This window comes from Brassica rapa, unplaced genomic scaffold, assembly GCF_000309985.2.
Source record: "Brassica rapa cultivar Chiifu-401-42 unplaced genomic scaffold, CAAS_Brap_v3.01 Scaffold0363, whole genome shotgun sequence".
Classification (NCBI taxonomy): domain Eukaryota; kingdom Viridiplantae; phylum Streptophyta; class Magnoliopsida; order Brassicales; family Brassicaceae; genus Brassica; species Brassica rapa.
The window spans coordinates 2,995-17,190 of record NW_022610305.1 but is presented as its reverse complement, the minus strand read 5'-3'; the positions used below and the strand labels follow the sequence as shown (position 1 = coordinate 17,190).

Here is a 14,196-nt window from a genome sequence, read left to right as displayed (position 1 = left end):
CAAGGAAGTTTTTGATGTTTAAAAATAGAAGATGTTTCCATTTTTTCAATGTAATTTTTACTTTTATCAAAAATTTCATAACTAATGATATTTTGTAGTTTATTTTATTATTGAATGAACAATTTTCAATTTATATTTTAATAATACTTTTTAGATAAAAACAAGTTTCAGAGTAATTATGCACCAACTTAAGAATTCATGTAGGTTGAAAGCGAGAAAGTAATTAAACTCTTAGTTATGCAATACTAGGGCACCGCGCGGGATTTTGACGTAATTAAGTGTTTAGATCGACATATTTTTATTTTCAAAAGCATAATTTTCTGTTTTTGTGAAACATTATTTACATGTGATCTTTATTTATATAATATCTAATGATATATAGAGCTGAATTAGCTGTTGTTGACCAAATTGCATAATTATATTGTTGTGGTTCTTGGAATGATATAATATTTTATCTTTATTGCGACGATGTATTTTATTTTTATTTTTAAATTTATTTATTTGAGGTAATCCATTATCATATGTTATTTTTAGATTTCTTGTGTATTGCGGTTCGCCAAAACTTTGTAATTAATTTCTTTAATTAAAAAATGCAAGAGACGATGTTACGATGCCATTTTGCTTTATTTAAAAGTGTGTTGATATTTGGGAGATAGTAATATGTATGCTATTTGTATTTTATTTTATTTATTAGATAGTGTTACTCTTTTTTAACTATATGTTTGATTATGTATAATTCCTCATTTTGCTTTTCCATTAATTTTCATATTATTTTTTTGGTTTTTGAGTTTGGTAACACAAAAGAAAAAATATTTGTGAGATTAGATCTTTTCGTTGGTTTGAGCTTATGAAACATTATTTCCATTTGAAAATGAGTTTAAAATCATTGTTTGTTAGGATATTTTTTAGTTCTTTTTGATTTTATTATTTTATTTTATGGGATATTATAAATAAATGGTGAAATCACATTGTTAGAGTTTTTAGTTGGAACGTATTTGGAACTTAAACGTAATCGTAAAGATAAACTGTACCGTTAAGAAGACGTGTGAAGAAGCGGTTAGATTCAGTTCGACGCCAGCTTTCATAGACATAAGCAGAACCTGATACGTCATATTATCATACAGTTATTTAATTTTATTTTTGATTCACAGTTTTTTTGTCAGAAACTTATCAATTTACTTACTGTTTTGTGATGGTTTCATTGCATCCTTCAACACTTTCTCACTGGACTGCTGAGCTAATTTTCCATTGAACCAAAAGACTTCTAATCCCCCTTTTCACAAAAGAATCTATGGAAGATCCATAAACAAAGTATATTGGCTTAAAGACAATGCTCTTCTCACCAGTAAGGCCGTATCAGACATCTTGATATTCTCTAAACATCTGGGTAGCACTGAAACCGTTAGACTCTTTCCATTTATTAACAATATCAACACGGAATAACCACTCTGTTGGGCATGGAGGAGATTTGTTTTCTTCAGTAATATCCTGCAGATTGCTTAAAACTATCATACAATAATCTATTTTTTAAAACAAAAACATTGTTGAAAACTAAAATCGACTCAAGGAAAAAATTTACATATGATATTTGACTCAAATGGTATTTATAACATAGGAACTTTACATGTCCCCACTATAGACTCTCGTTTCAATATACTAAGGAGCCTTTATCTTAGTACAATACCATCATTGAATTTCTCCATATGTAGCTTCATACCTTCTATGAAGCAGAGCATTAGTAATTTTTTTATATGTTGCAATCTCTTGACTGTAATACAGAAACCGCGACCAAAGCTCCTCTTTTCGCCAAACTCAGCTTGTAAAGACTTTGACTTTAAATCATCATCTGCATTTGTTCGAGCCATTGTCAGATTAAAAAGACCGAGGAGCTTAACAAAATGAAGAAGCAAACATCGTATGACTAAGATCACAAATTAATTAAGATCACGTTACTTGTAAATCTTACAGAAAAAACTTGAGTTTGTTTTCTAAATCGCCGGAGCAACCTTGGCTTCAAGGAGAAGCATATTGACGCCCATAACGATTTAAGAAGAAGTCCAGACGAATTGACTGAGTGTAGCCACTAACCGTTCATGTTTCCCTTTTCTAGGCAGAGGAAGTCAACGCATCAACCTAACCTCAACCGGAGAAGAAAATTTACCAGATTTCAAATGAGAAATAAGAACTTTCGAGTTAGCCATTTATGTGAAAATAACTTTACTTTGTTGGTTCAACAGATCAAGAAGATGGTTTTGATAAGAGGAAGGCTTAACTTTTTATATTCGCAGTGACACCGCCTCGGAGAAGAGAAGTTCACATTCAAGACCAGATCGTGGTTGATGGAGTTAAGAAGAGGTTTAATGAGACGAATCTGTAACTGGTAACGTTTTTGGTCGATGAAAAAGAAGATCAGATGACGAAGAACAAAGAACGGAGATGAACATTGTGCTATTAGGGTTGACTGCTATCGGGCTGCTTTTCTTGTGCCAAATTAAAAAAAAGCCCACACACAAACTTAGCCCATATGGATCGCTGATTCCTTTAATGAAACGCTGTGTTTCGAGCAGGCGGGACACGTGTTGACTCCTCGTGAAGCGACTTTCCTAAGTGGAATCCTAGGTGGCAACCTCAGGAGAGAGCAAAACATCTTTTATATGTAAAGACTAGGAGTTAATCCGCGCTACGTGCGGGGCTATTTTTATTTTCAAATGTTAACCATATAGTTATTTTTTTGAACGTTGTATTCTGAACAACAACAAATTCTGAATTGTATGTATGTGTGAATACATATTTATTTAGAAAAAATCAGAAAACTATACATTTTTAAGATAGATGTTTGATATAGTTTTTCCTTTCTTATATTGTATATTTACTTATTATTTATTTTTTCTTATATTGTAAGACAATTCTCTCAAATAGATCTTTTAAGTTTTTTTGTCACAAAATAGTATTCAATAAAGAAAGTGACCAAAATAGTCTCTTTTATTTTAAAAAATTTAATTTTTTAATTTTAATTTTTAAAAATTTGAAATCCTATCCTCAAAATCCCACCCCTTAACTCTAAACCATAAGTCTATGTTAGTTAACCATAGGGTATAAATGTATTTTTACTCTTTAATAAGACTTATTTTGATTATTTTTCTCATTTATAGCTATTTTGTAGCAAAAACTTAAAAATGGCTATCCAAGGGAATTTTTCAATATTGTATATTTATTTATTCTAATTTTCTTGTTTTTAAATCAAATGATAATATTACGATAGATGTTTAATGTAATATTTATATTTCTTATACTTTATATTTGCTTATTATTTATTTAAATATACATTTTTGCATTTAACTATATATTTTTCAGATAAATATTTAATTTAGTTTTTCCATTTTTTATATTGTATATTTACTTACTGTTTATCTTTTTTTTATTTTTTATATTTTCTTATTCTAAATTTCTTACTTTTATATCAATGATAATATTACGATATGTATTTAATGTAATATTTTTTTATTTCTTATATATTATATTTACTTATTATTTATTCTTTCGTATATTTTATATTTACTTATTATAATATTTAGCATTAATATTCACTTATTGTAGTTTTAAATAATGAAAATGTAAAACAATACCTTTTTGAGATAGATGTTTAATGTAGTTTTTGCACTTCTTCATTGTATTTTACCTATTGTTTATTTTTCTTATATTGTATATTTACTTATTCTATTTTTTTTTTTACTTTTAAATCAAATGATAATATTATTTATTAATGTTTAATCTAATATTTATATTTCTGATATTTTATATTTACTTATAATTTATTTTATTGTATGTTTCTCAGATTTGTTTTTATTTTCCTTATATAGTATATTTACTTATTCTAATAATACGATAGATGCTTAATATAATATTTCTATTTAATATATTGTATACTAATTTATTATTTATTTTACTATACATTTTTTAGAGAGATGTTTAATTTAGATTTTTCATTTATTAATTGTATTTTACCTATTTTTTTATTTTTGTTATATTGTATATTTACTTATTCTAATTTTCTTGCTTTTATATCAAATGATATTATTATAATAGATGCTTCATGTAAAATTTATATTTCTTATATTGTATGCTTATTTTTATTATATTGTATATTTACTTATAAAAATATTTGAAAGTCATAAAAATGTAAAAAATCTACATTTTTCAAATAGATGTTTAATGTAGTTGTTCTGTCTCTTATCTTGTGCATTTACTTTTTTAATTGTATATTTACTTATCTAACTATTTTTATTTTATATCAAATTGTAATATTACGATATATGTTTAATGTAGTATTTTTATTTCTTATATTTTATTTTACTTATTATTTATTTTATTATAGATTTTTTAGATAGATGTCTAATGTATTTTGTGTATTTCTTATATTATATATTTACTTATTATTATTTTTTTATATTTTATATTTACATATTCCAAAATTATATTATATGTGTAATCTAATATTTTTATGTTGGATATTTACTTATTATTTATTTAACTATACATTTTTTCAGATATATGTTTAATTTAGTTTTTCCATTTTTATATTGTATATTTGCTTATTGTTTATCGTTCTTATTTTATATATTAATTTATTCTAAATTTTATTGCTTTTATATCAATGATAATAATACGATATATATTTAATGTATTATTTTTATTTCTAATATACTATATTTACTTAACAGGGGAAATTACATGTTTTCCACTTTTCATTTTTACCACTACTAAAAAGACATTTTCAAAAATACTTTCTTCATTAAGTGGCAAAAGACTCTTATGTCTTTGTTATTCATATATATAATAAATTATTATTTAAATAAAAAAATAAATTAAAAAAAAGTAAATTTTTTTTTTGTTTTTGAGTTATACTTTTTCAAATTCGAACTTTTCTATAAAACGTTTTTTTTTTGAAATTTTTTTTTCGATTTTTTTTTATTTTTTCTTCAAATTTCTTTTTGAAAAACGAAAATTATCTTTGAAACTATTTATTTATATTTTTTAAGTATTTATTTATATATTTATTAGAATCCTAAATTTCACATTCCAAAAACCTTACCCCACCCCTCAACTCTAAACCCTAAATCTAGATTAGTTAACACTAAGGGTATAATTGTCTTTTACCCTTCATTAAAAGTGATGGTAAAAGTGGTTAGTGTAAACATGAAAAGTGGTACTATGAATGTGCTATTTGTGGTAATTTTCCTACTTAATATTTATTTTTTTGTTATATTTTATATTTATTTTTTCTTATATTACGATAATTGTATAATATAATATAATATTTCTATTTTTTATATTGTGTATTTAGTTATTATTTATTTAACTATACATTTTTCAGATAGATGTTTAATTTAGTTTTTTTTTTCATTTCTTAATTGTATATTTACTTATTCTAATTTTCTTGCTTTTAATGTAATATTTCTATTTCTTATATTGTATTTTTTAATTTATTTTTCCTTATATTGTATATTTACTAATTATTTCTTTTTCTTTATACGTATATATTTTTTTATTAATGTCAAGTGTCATCTTTTAGAAGAAGATTTTTTTTGCTAATGTAGACTCTCTATGAAGCCTCAAAAGCTCATTTTTGTTAGTATAGATTCGTATATTTTATATTTAGTTATTTTAATATTATAATAAATGTTTAATCTAATATTTTTATGTTGTATATTTACTTATTATTTATTTCACTATGCATTTTTCAGATATATGCTCAATTTAGTTTTTCCATTTTTATATTGTATATTTACTTATTGTTTATCTTTCTTATTTTGTATATTTATTTATTCTAAATTTCTTGTTTTTATATCAATGATAATATTACGATATATATTTAATGTAATATTTTTATTTCTTATATACTATATTTACTTAATATTTATTTTTTTCTTATATTTTCATTTATTTATTCTAATATTACGATAATTATAAAATATAATATTTCTATTTTTATGTTGTGTATTTAGTTATTATTTATTACACTATACATTTTTCAAATAGATTTTAATTTAGTTTTTTCTCATTTCTTAATTATATCAAATGATAAATTATGATAGATGTTTAATGTAATATTTATATTTCTTATATTGTATATTTACTTTTAATTTATTTTTCCTTATATTGTATATTTACTTATTATTGTTTAATGTAATAATTCAATTTCTTATATTGTATATTTACTTATTATTTATTTTTCTTTATACGTATATTTATTTTTTATTAATGACACGTGTCATCTTTTAGAAAAAGTTTTTTTTTTCGCTGATGTAGATGCTCTATGGAGCCTCAAAAGCTCTATTTTATTAGTATATATACATTTTTCAGATAGATGTTTAATATAGTATTTTTATTTTTTAATTATATATTTACTTATTCTAATTTTCTTGCTTTTATATCAGAAGATAAATTATGATAGATGTTTAATGCAATATTTCTATTTCTTATAATGTATATTTACTTTTCATTTTTTTTCTTATATTGTATATTTACCTATTATTTTTAATGTAATATTTCTATTTCTTATATTGCATATTTACTTATTATTTATTTTTCTTTATATGTATATTTATTTTTTATTTTTTGTTAATGCCACGTGTCATTTTTTAGAAAACATTTTTACCGCTGATGTCGACGCTCTATGGAGCCTCACTTATTATTGTTTAATGTAATAATTTTATTTTTTATATTGTATATTTACTTATTATTTATTTTTCTTTATATGTATATTTATTTTTTATTTTTTACTAATGACACGTGTCATCTTTCACAAAATGTTTTTTTTTCGCTGATGTGGACGCTCTATTGAGCCTCAAAAGCTCCATTTTATTAGTATAGATACATTTTTCAGATAGATGTTTAATATATTTTTTTTATTTTTTTATTATATATTTACTTATTCTAATTTTCTTGCTTTTATATTAGATGATAAATTATTATAGATGTTTAATGTAATATTTCTATTTCTTATAACGTATATTTACTTTTCATTTATTTTTCCTTATATTGTATATTTACCTATAAATGTTTAATGTAATATTTCTATTTCTTATGTTGTATATTTACTTATTAGAATTGTTAATATTCTCCACCCATTTTGTAATAACATAGGGGCTGTTTGTTTCACCATTTGTCATCTCCATCCAAATGATTCATTTGTATGATCTATTCAAATGATTCATTCAGATTTTTGTGATTATTTGTTTGTCCATCCACATAGCTCTTATAGATGAATCATCTAAATGGATCTTATGTTTGTTTTTTTATTTTCATTTCCATTCAAATGATTTTAGTAAACAAATTACAAAAATACTCTTGTGTTGATTTAATCATATGTTTTATATTAATTTTAACTATATTACATTTAATTATTTAGTTTAATATATTTACATTTGAATTATTTCAAAATTAACGAGTTTTCTTTTTGCGGTTTGGGCGGGAAAAAAAAAGATTTTTTTTTGGTTTTAGCGAGAAAACACATTTTTCGATTTTGGCGAGAAAACAAGATTTTTTCGGTTCTGGCGGGAAAACGAGATTTTTTTTGGTTTTGGCCGGAAAATACAAATTTTCAATTTTGGTGAGAAAACACATTTTTGCGGTTTTGGCGGAAAAACACGTTTTTGGCAGGAAAACGCGTTTTTGCGGTTTTGGAGGGAAACACGTTTCTGCGATTTTCGCGGGAAAATAAAATTTTTCGATTTTGGCGAGAAAATGAGATATTTCGTTATTGGCGGGGAAAACTTGTTTTTGCGGTTTTAGCGGGAAAACACGTTTTTGGCAAGAAAACGCCTTTTTGCGTATTTTGCGGTTTTTGCGGGAAACGAGATTTTTCGGTTTTGGTGGGAAAATGAGTTTTTTCAGCTTTGGCGGGAAAACGAGATTTTCGGTTTTAGCAGGAAAACACGTTTTTTTTTGTTTTGGCGGGAAAACACGTTTTTTGCAATTTTGGTGGAAAAACGTGTTTTTGTGTTTTGGCCGAAAAATGTGTTTTGGAGTGTTGGCGTGAAAACAAGTTTTTTTGTGATTTTGGCATGAAAACATGTTTTTCGGTTTTTGCGGAAAAACACGTTTTTGCAATTTTGACGGGAAAACACGTTTTTGCAATTTTTGCGGAAAAATGCATTTTTGAGGTTTTGGCGTAAAAAAATAGTTTTTAGGTTTTCGCGGAAAAGCCCATTCACAAACTTAGCCCATATGGATCGCTGATTCCTTTAATGAAACGCTGTGTTTCGAGGAGGCGGGACACGTGTTGACTCCTCGTGAAGCGACTTTCCTAAGTGGAATCCTAGGTGGCAGCCTCAGGAGAGAGCAAAACACTCTTTTATATATAAAGAAACAGTTTGTTCTCTTCTCCTTAGGACACCTAGGATTCCACCTAGATAAGTCGAGCTTTGTGAGCACGACACGTGTCCAACCATCCCAAAAACTAGCATTTCATTTAAGTTACAGATCATAACTTTGTGACACCTCCTCTCCTCCTCTGCCTCTCTCCTACGTGAAGTTATTAAGCACCGTGATGCCTCCTCTCCTACTTCGTGACAGCTCCGCTCCTCTCCGGCTATTACGTCTCTACTCTTCCCGTCTCTCTCTCTCGCTCTCCACGTCTGTTCTTCTATTCCCTCGGATCTCTGCTCCATGTCTCTCCACCATCAGGAGATCTCTTCTCATGTCTCTCCATCTCCACTACCGTTTCTATCAATTAATGGTAATGAATCCCCTCCTCCTTTTTAGATCTACAAATTATTTACTTTCTCATCATCTCTTCTGTGTGGCTTTGATTTTGGTGAAGTTTGAATAATCGAAGTGTGAAGACGAACCAGAGGATCGATACGGTGTAGAGGAGCAGAGAGGAGTGTGGAGGAAGAGAGGAGAGGCTGTATGGAGGATTACCACCGTCGAATAGACAAATCTGGGTTTTGTTTGAGTTTTATTAGATCTGAATTTTGCTCTTAGTTGAAACTCTTGATGAATATTATTTCTATTTTTGTAGGTTTGTGATTTGAAGATGATGGGTTATATATAGTTTATATAGGCTAGAAAAAGACCATGGTAAGGATTTGCCATGAAGTTTGATTCTGATTTTTTCTCTTTTTTTGGTAGATGAAGTGGATGGAAAGGATTTGCCATGAAAGTTGAATCTTATTCTGTTTACTTAATAGCTTTCTTTAGGAGACAAACTTCGTTTTAAATTGTAAAGTTTACTGTTTTATCCAATGTTTCTGACTTTAGCTGTGTAGAGAAGGAGTGATCTTTCGATGTGTTTTAAAGTTCAGCTTTTTAATGTTGTTCAGGTTGAGTGATATGTTTTGTGGTTCACGGCAGGAGAGAGTGATATACAGAAAAACTGGAAAATGGAAAGCGTAGCCATACCAGAGCAATTGATCAAACTCCTCCCTGTTGCAGAGCCTGGAATATTTGATCTGGTGGGTTATATCATCTTCCCCGTGGAAGGAATCCATACCAGAGCGTCTTCTACAACGGAAACATTGAGGTAGTTATGCAAGGCAAATGTGGAGAGGCATGGACTTCGAGAAGACGGATGTGATGCACTTGTAAAACTGGTCACAGTCACGATTCGAAATGCCTAGCTTGTTGGGAGGAAGAAAAATATGATTAAAATTCTTGAAATCATTATTGGCAAATTACTCAAGGGCTAGATAGTGTATAGGCAATAATTCAAAATTGAAAGTTTGTAGGGCGTTAATTTCTATCCTAGACACAAAAAATCATACAAAAAATAATAATCTAGATTACAAGTAAAATACGGGCGGGCCGACTCTAGTTATATATATGTTTCAGTTTTGGTGTTCCCATGGCTGTCGCTTTTAGTTCTATCTTTTGTTTGTGATGTTGAAATATAGTCATGCACTTGTAATCTTATATATACAGATAGTTGAGAGGAAGAGTCAAGAACACAAAATGGACAACGTTAGGAATGTATTCAATTACCATTAATTTTCAACATATTTCATATAGTAGTATGGTAAATAATAATTGACTGTAATATTTTGGTAATTGTTCAATTACCATTAATTTTGAATATATCTCAAATTAGTAGTCAAGGAATAAAAAGGTTGACTAGACTATACATTTTGTTGTGGTAGTATATTAAATATATTTGTTGTTCTAATTATTAAGTCTAATGTTTATTTATTATCGTATTTTAGTATAGGTTTACTATTTTCATAACACCCATGTTTAGTCAGAGACAAGAAAATCCGTACCAAGCTACGAAAGACCCAACATTCGAGGGAAATCAAGAAAGACAATAAATAAATGTACGTGTGAATTTAAAGTTTAAGCATCATAAAATAAACGATGAAGAAAACTTCTCCACATCAACTTTATGAAAATTAATGTACCTATAGCTTGACGTGTATGCCAATGATAATCCAGTTAAATATGACGATTTATCTAAGTATAGCTTGTTGTTTCCAAACGAGCAACTTGAGACTGAAATTGAAGCTAGTCGTTCCTTGATTCAGTCAGATGAGCAACATCATATACCACACAGCAAAGAGTCTGTGCAAGAAAAGGTTTGTCTTTTTACGCTTCACTTTTTTTTTGAATGAATGTTAAATTTATTCATCACAAAAACCTATTTTACAATCAATGGATCGTTTGTGTGGAAAAGAAATAGAAACTAGGAAACTATTACAAACTCACAAACCTATTTTAAATTTATCCGATTCAGTTCTCTTTAGTTGCTTTGATTCTTAAGAAACTTACATTAAGCATAGTTATCTGAAAACCACCCGCTCTTAATTTCACATATGCCTTCATAGTATGATCTAATAATGATATGACTATCTCTATTTATGGTAGAAAATTCTCTCACAAGAAAATAAGATTCAGAGGTTTAATGAGCAGGTTCAAGATCTAAGGAGGCAGTTGGTTCAGTGCAGGAATGAAAATCAGGTTGAGTTGACGGAGCTAGTAACTGAGCTTGATCAGCTGCCACTAAGTTGTCTCTAGTCCATTCTTACAGGCACATTGTTTTTCCCTAGCACATGTTCCACATGTGGTTTATTTCTTTCCAGTTAAAAACATATGTTAAATCATAATGCTTCAAGACTGAGACATCAGGGGCTGCTGGACTGGGATGGACTAACAAAACTTCAAGAGAAACTCAGAGATTTTCAAGCTCCACTAACTTTGTTATGTCACCACTTATTAGGAAGAGCAAGGAACTGGGGATCCGGTGACTAAGATGCGAATCAGACTCCTCACAGCTGACCAAAGCACTTAATTAATATCTACTGAGCCTTTGGAGATTTGTGGGATAATCTCAGATATTAGAATAGATGCTAGCTCTTTTGATGCTATTTCTTTCTGTTGGATTCCTCGAGAGAGGAATTATGATGCTGATTTCTTAGCTAAGGAGGCCTTACGCCATGTAACAACGGATTTAATCAATTTTGTTTTTAATCAATGAAGTTGCTTTCCAAAAAAAAAATCATGCTTCAAGAATTACCTATTTGATGGCTAGAATCAATTGCCAACTAATTTGATGCACTATGAGATATTGATCTTATTGGATATGATTGACAGAATATGGCAGCATGGTTTCTAAATTAATATCTGGTCCAGGGTTATCAAAATGAATTTTCCATATGAATATCATACCTATTGATCCGAGCCACATGCATACTTTTTTCTTGAGTGCTTGCTTGCTGTCTCGACCTTTTACCTTAGAGATTTCAATAGATTTGGACATTGGAGAATTTGGTTTTTCCCCCGGGAACACTGTTAGAGGTAGTTGAAAACTTGAACATAGTCTGGCTAGAGATATTATAAAGGGAAGAACGAATTTGCTAGAAGATGAAACGTTTCTCCTAAGTATATCCATGTCGAAGTTCAGTGGACACTTTATATATAAACCTTCATGAACACATTATGTTGTGTCTGTCTCTGAATATCTCTCAGTAGATATAGGTAAGTAGTTGCAATATCCTTCTGAAACTTTTTTAGAAGCATATTTTTTTTTTGACTGGGGAACGCCCATAGCTTTCTCTGCATAAAGGTTTTACAGTAGAAGGGCATTTTTTTCACCCTACTGAATCCTCATGAGTACTGTATTCTGAATCACATGTTTGGTGTGTGCAGATTGAAGCTTTCTCTCACACACTTCACAGGCTTGAAATGTTAATCAAGATTCTTTAATCAACCTAATACCCCAAAAGCCTTGTTTATAAACACTGCGCACTTGAAAGTTCTGTGTACTTTGAAGAAGCAATCAAAGAAGAGTGGTCCTTATAGATGTCCTTATAGGTGTACTACATCAAGTATGTGTATCTAAGAATGCTATTGGAATCTTGGGGTGTAATTCTACTCTCTCTCTATCTCTCTTCTCGTTGGTTTCATTTATCATTACACTGAAAGCGTTGGACTAATGAGTGAAGTCAATAACTTGGACAGGACACACACTTCAACAAATCTCTTGAAATTGTAGTTACTGAGTAATTTGTATTCTTCATGTATATGCTTAAAAAAGTTTCACTACGTAGCAAGCAACCAAAGATCCAGCGGTCGGGGAAAATCAAGAAAGACAACAATGAATCTTACGTGTGAAATTAAGGTTTAAGCATCATAAAAGAAACGTTGGAGAAACTTTTTCCATATCAAATTATTCATGAAAATTAATGTACCTATAGTTTGACATGCATGCCAATGATAATCTCAGTTAAATACGATGCTTTATCAAAATATAGCTTATTCTTAAAGAATTTGCTATGTTGAACCCTAGAAAACATATAGTGTTACATACGAGATGAGCTCTTCAATGATTGAAAGGGAAAACATTGCATTAATTTAGGTTAACATATGCAAACAAAGACACAAGTTTAAGACACAACAAGAAACAAAAACAAAAAAAAACAAGAAACATGACCAAAGCAACAAAAACTAGAAATATGAAACGAGAATGCAAAGACACAACAGTAACAACTTTATTCCAAGACACATTAATTTTATTATTCGACGGCTAGCTGCTTCATTAGGCATTGTCCGCACCATCAGACTCGCTGCTCTCTCCTTCATAGGTCTTCATCTCCCCATCGTCATCCTCAAGAAATGGCTCATTGCCACTCGTATTCGGATGTTGCTTACGTAACTCTCTATCATAATACACAATTTTCTTACTTGTATATGACTTTAACTTCTCAATCTCGGTTTGAGAAAGATCAGCAATCATTCTACTACCATTTTTGATTTGGAGCATGAGATTATCCATCTTCAACTCCTCGATAGCCTTCCGAGAAAGCTCTAGTTTCTTCTCGATCTCCTTGGTAATGGTCTTGATGAATGATGACTCTTCATCATCCGCCTTCATGTTCCTCTCGGTTTCCGGTAATGCGTTATAGCAGTCGATGAGAGATTGAGCCTCCTCCAGAGATGGCCACGCCACCAGCTTACCATTTTTACGGTTGTAAAAGACCAAACATGCACTCATATCACAAACGATGGTTAGTTCTTCAGCCATTTGAATCAATTCTTTCATTCTCCGCTGGCAAACAGTAGCTCTTCTCTTTCGTTCCTCGACCCAAGCCAACTTCACTTTTGGTCTTCCCATGGCTGTCGCTTTTAGTTCTATCTTTTATTTGTGATGTTGAAATATAGTCATGCACTTGCAATCTTATATATATAGAGAGAGTCGAGAGGAAGAGTCAAGAACACAAAATGGACTACTTTGGGAATGTATTCAATTACCATTAAATTTCAACATATTTCATATAGTAGTATGGTAAATAATAATTTGACTGTATTATTTTAGTAATTGTTCAAGTACCATTAATTTTGAATATATCTCAAATTAGTAGTCTAGGAATAAAAAGTTTGACTATACTGAGTGTCTAACTGGTGACCACTGAATGAAAGGGAATGATGAATTTATTACTATTTCTAATTATTTTTACCATTTATAAGAAATAATTTTTCTTTTTTATTATTCAAATTCCTTTTATTCTAGAGGAATATAGAACAAATTTGTTTCTCATTAAAATCAGTAAGGAATAATCTTTCTTTTCTTCCTATAATTTTATTTCTCTACATTTTTCTCCTACTCATTCCTAGTGTTCCTATAGTGGTTACCAGTTTGACCCTAAATATTTTGTTCTGGTAGTATATTAAATATATTGATTTTTCTAATTATTAAGTCTATTT

At 29.0% G+C, this 14,196-nt stretch overlaps 1 protein-coding gene and 1 long non-coding RNA gene across 3 annotated transcripts; both read right to left on the bottom strand.

Moving 5' to 3' along the window:
- Nucleotides 1-484: 484 nt before the first annotated feature.
- On the bottom strand, nt 485-2,618 carry LOC117130218. Of its 2 annotated transcripts, XR_004453660.1 has the most exons (3): nt 1,344-2,618; nt 1,184-1,273; nt 485-1,100 (listed from the first exon to the last, which is right to left on the bottom strand). It is a non-coding gene; the product is annotated as an uncharacterized LOC117130218 (long non-coding RNA). The 2 variants fall into 2 exon arrangements; XR_004453659.1 differs by having other exon boundaries at nt 1,184-2,618.
- A 10,412-nt stretch (nt 2,619-13,030) lies between these two features.
- On the bottom strand, nt 13,031-13,606 carry LOC103833573 (agamous-like MADS-box protein AGL80). Its single transcript, XM_009109656.2, has one exon. It carries the CDS (start codon nt 13,604-13,606, stop codon nt 13,031-13,033), a length of 576 nt encoding a protein of 191 aa, XP_009107904.2.
- Between the last annotated feature and the right edge of the window lie 590 nt (nt 13,607-14,196).

Bases quoted from the DNA above. Each gene is read 5' to 3' on its own strand.
- LOC103833573 (XM_009109656.2), bottom strand. From the start codon at position 13,606: ATGGGAAGACCAAAAGTGAAGTTGGCTTGGGTCGAGGAACGAAAGAGA.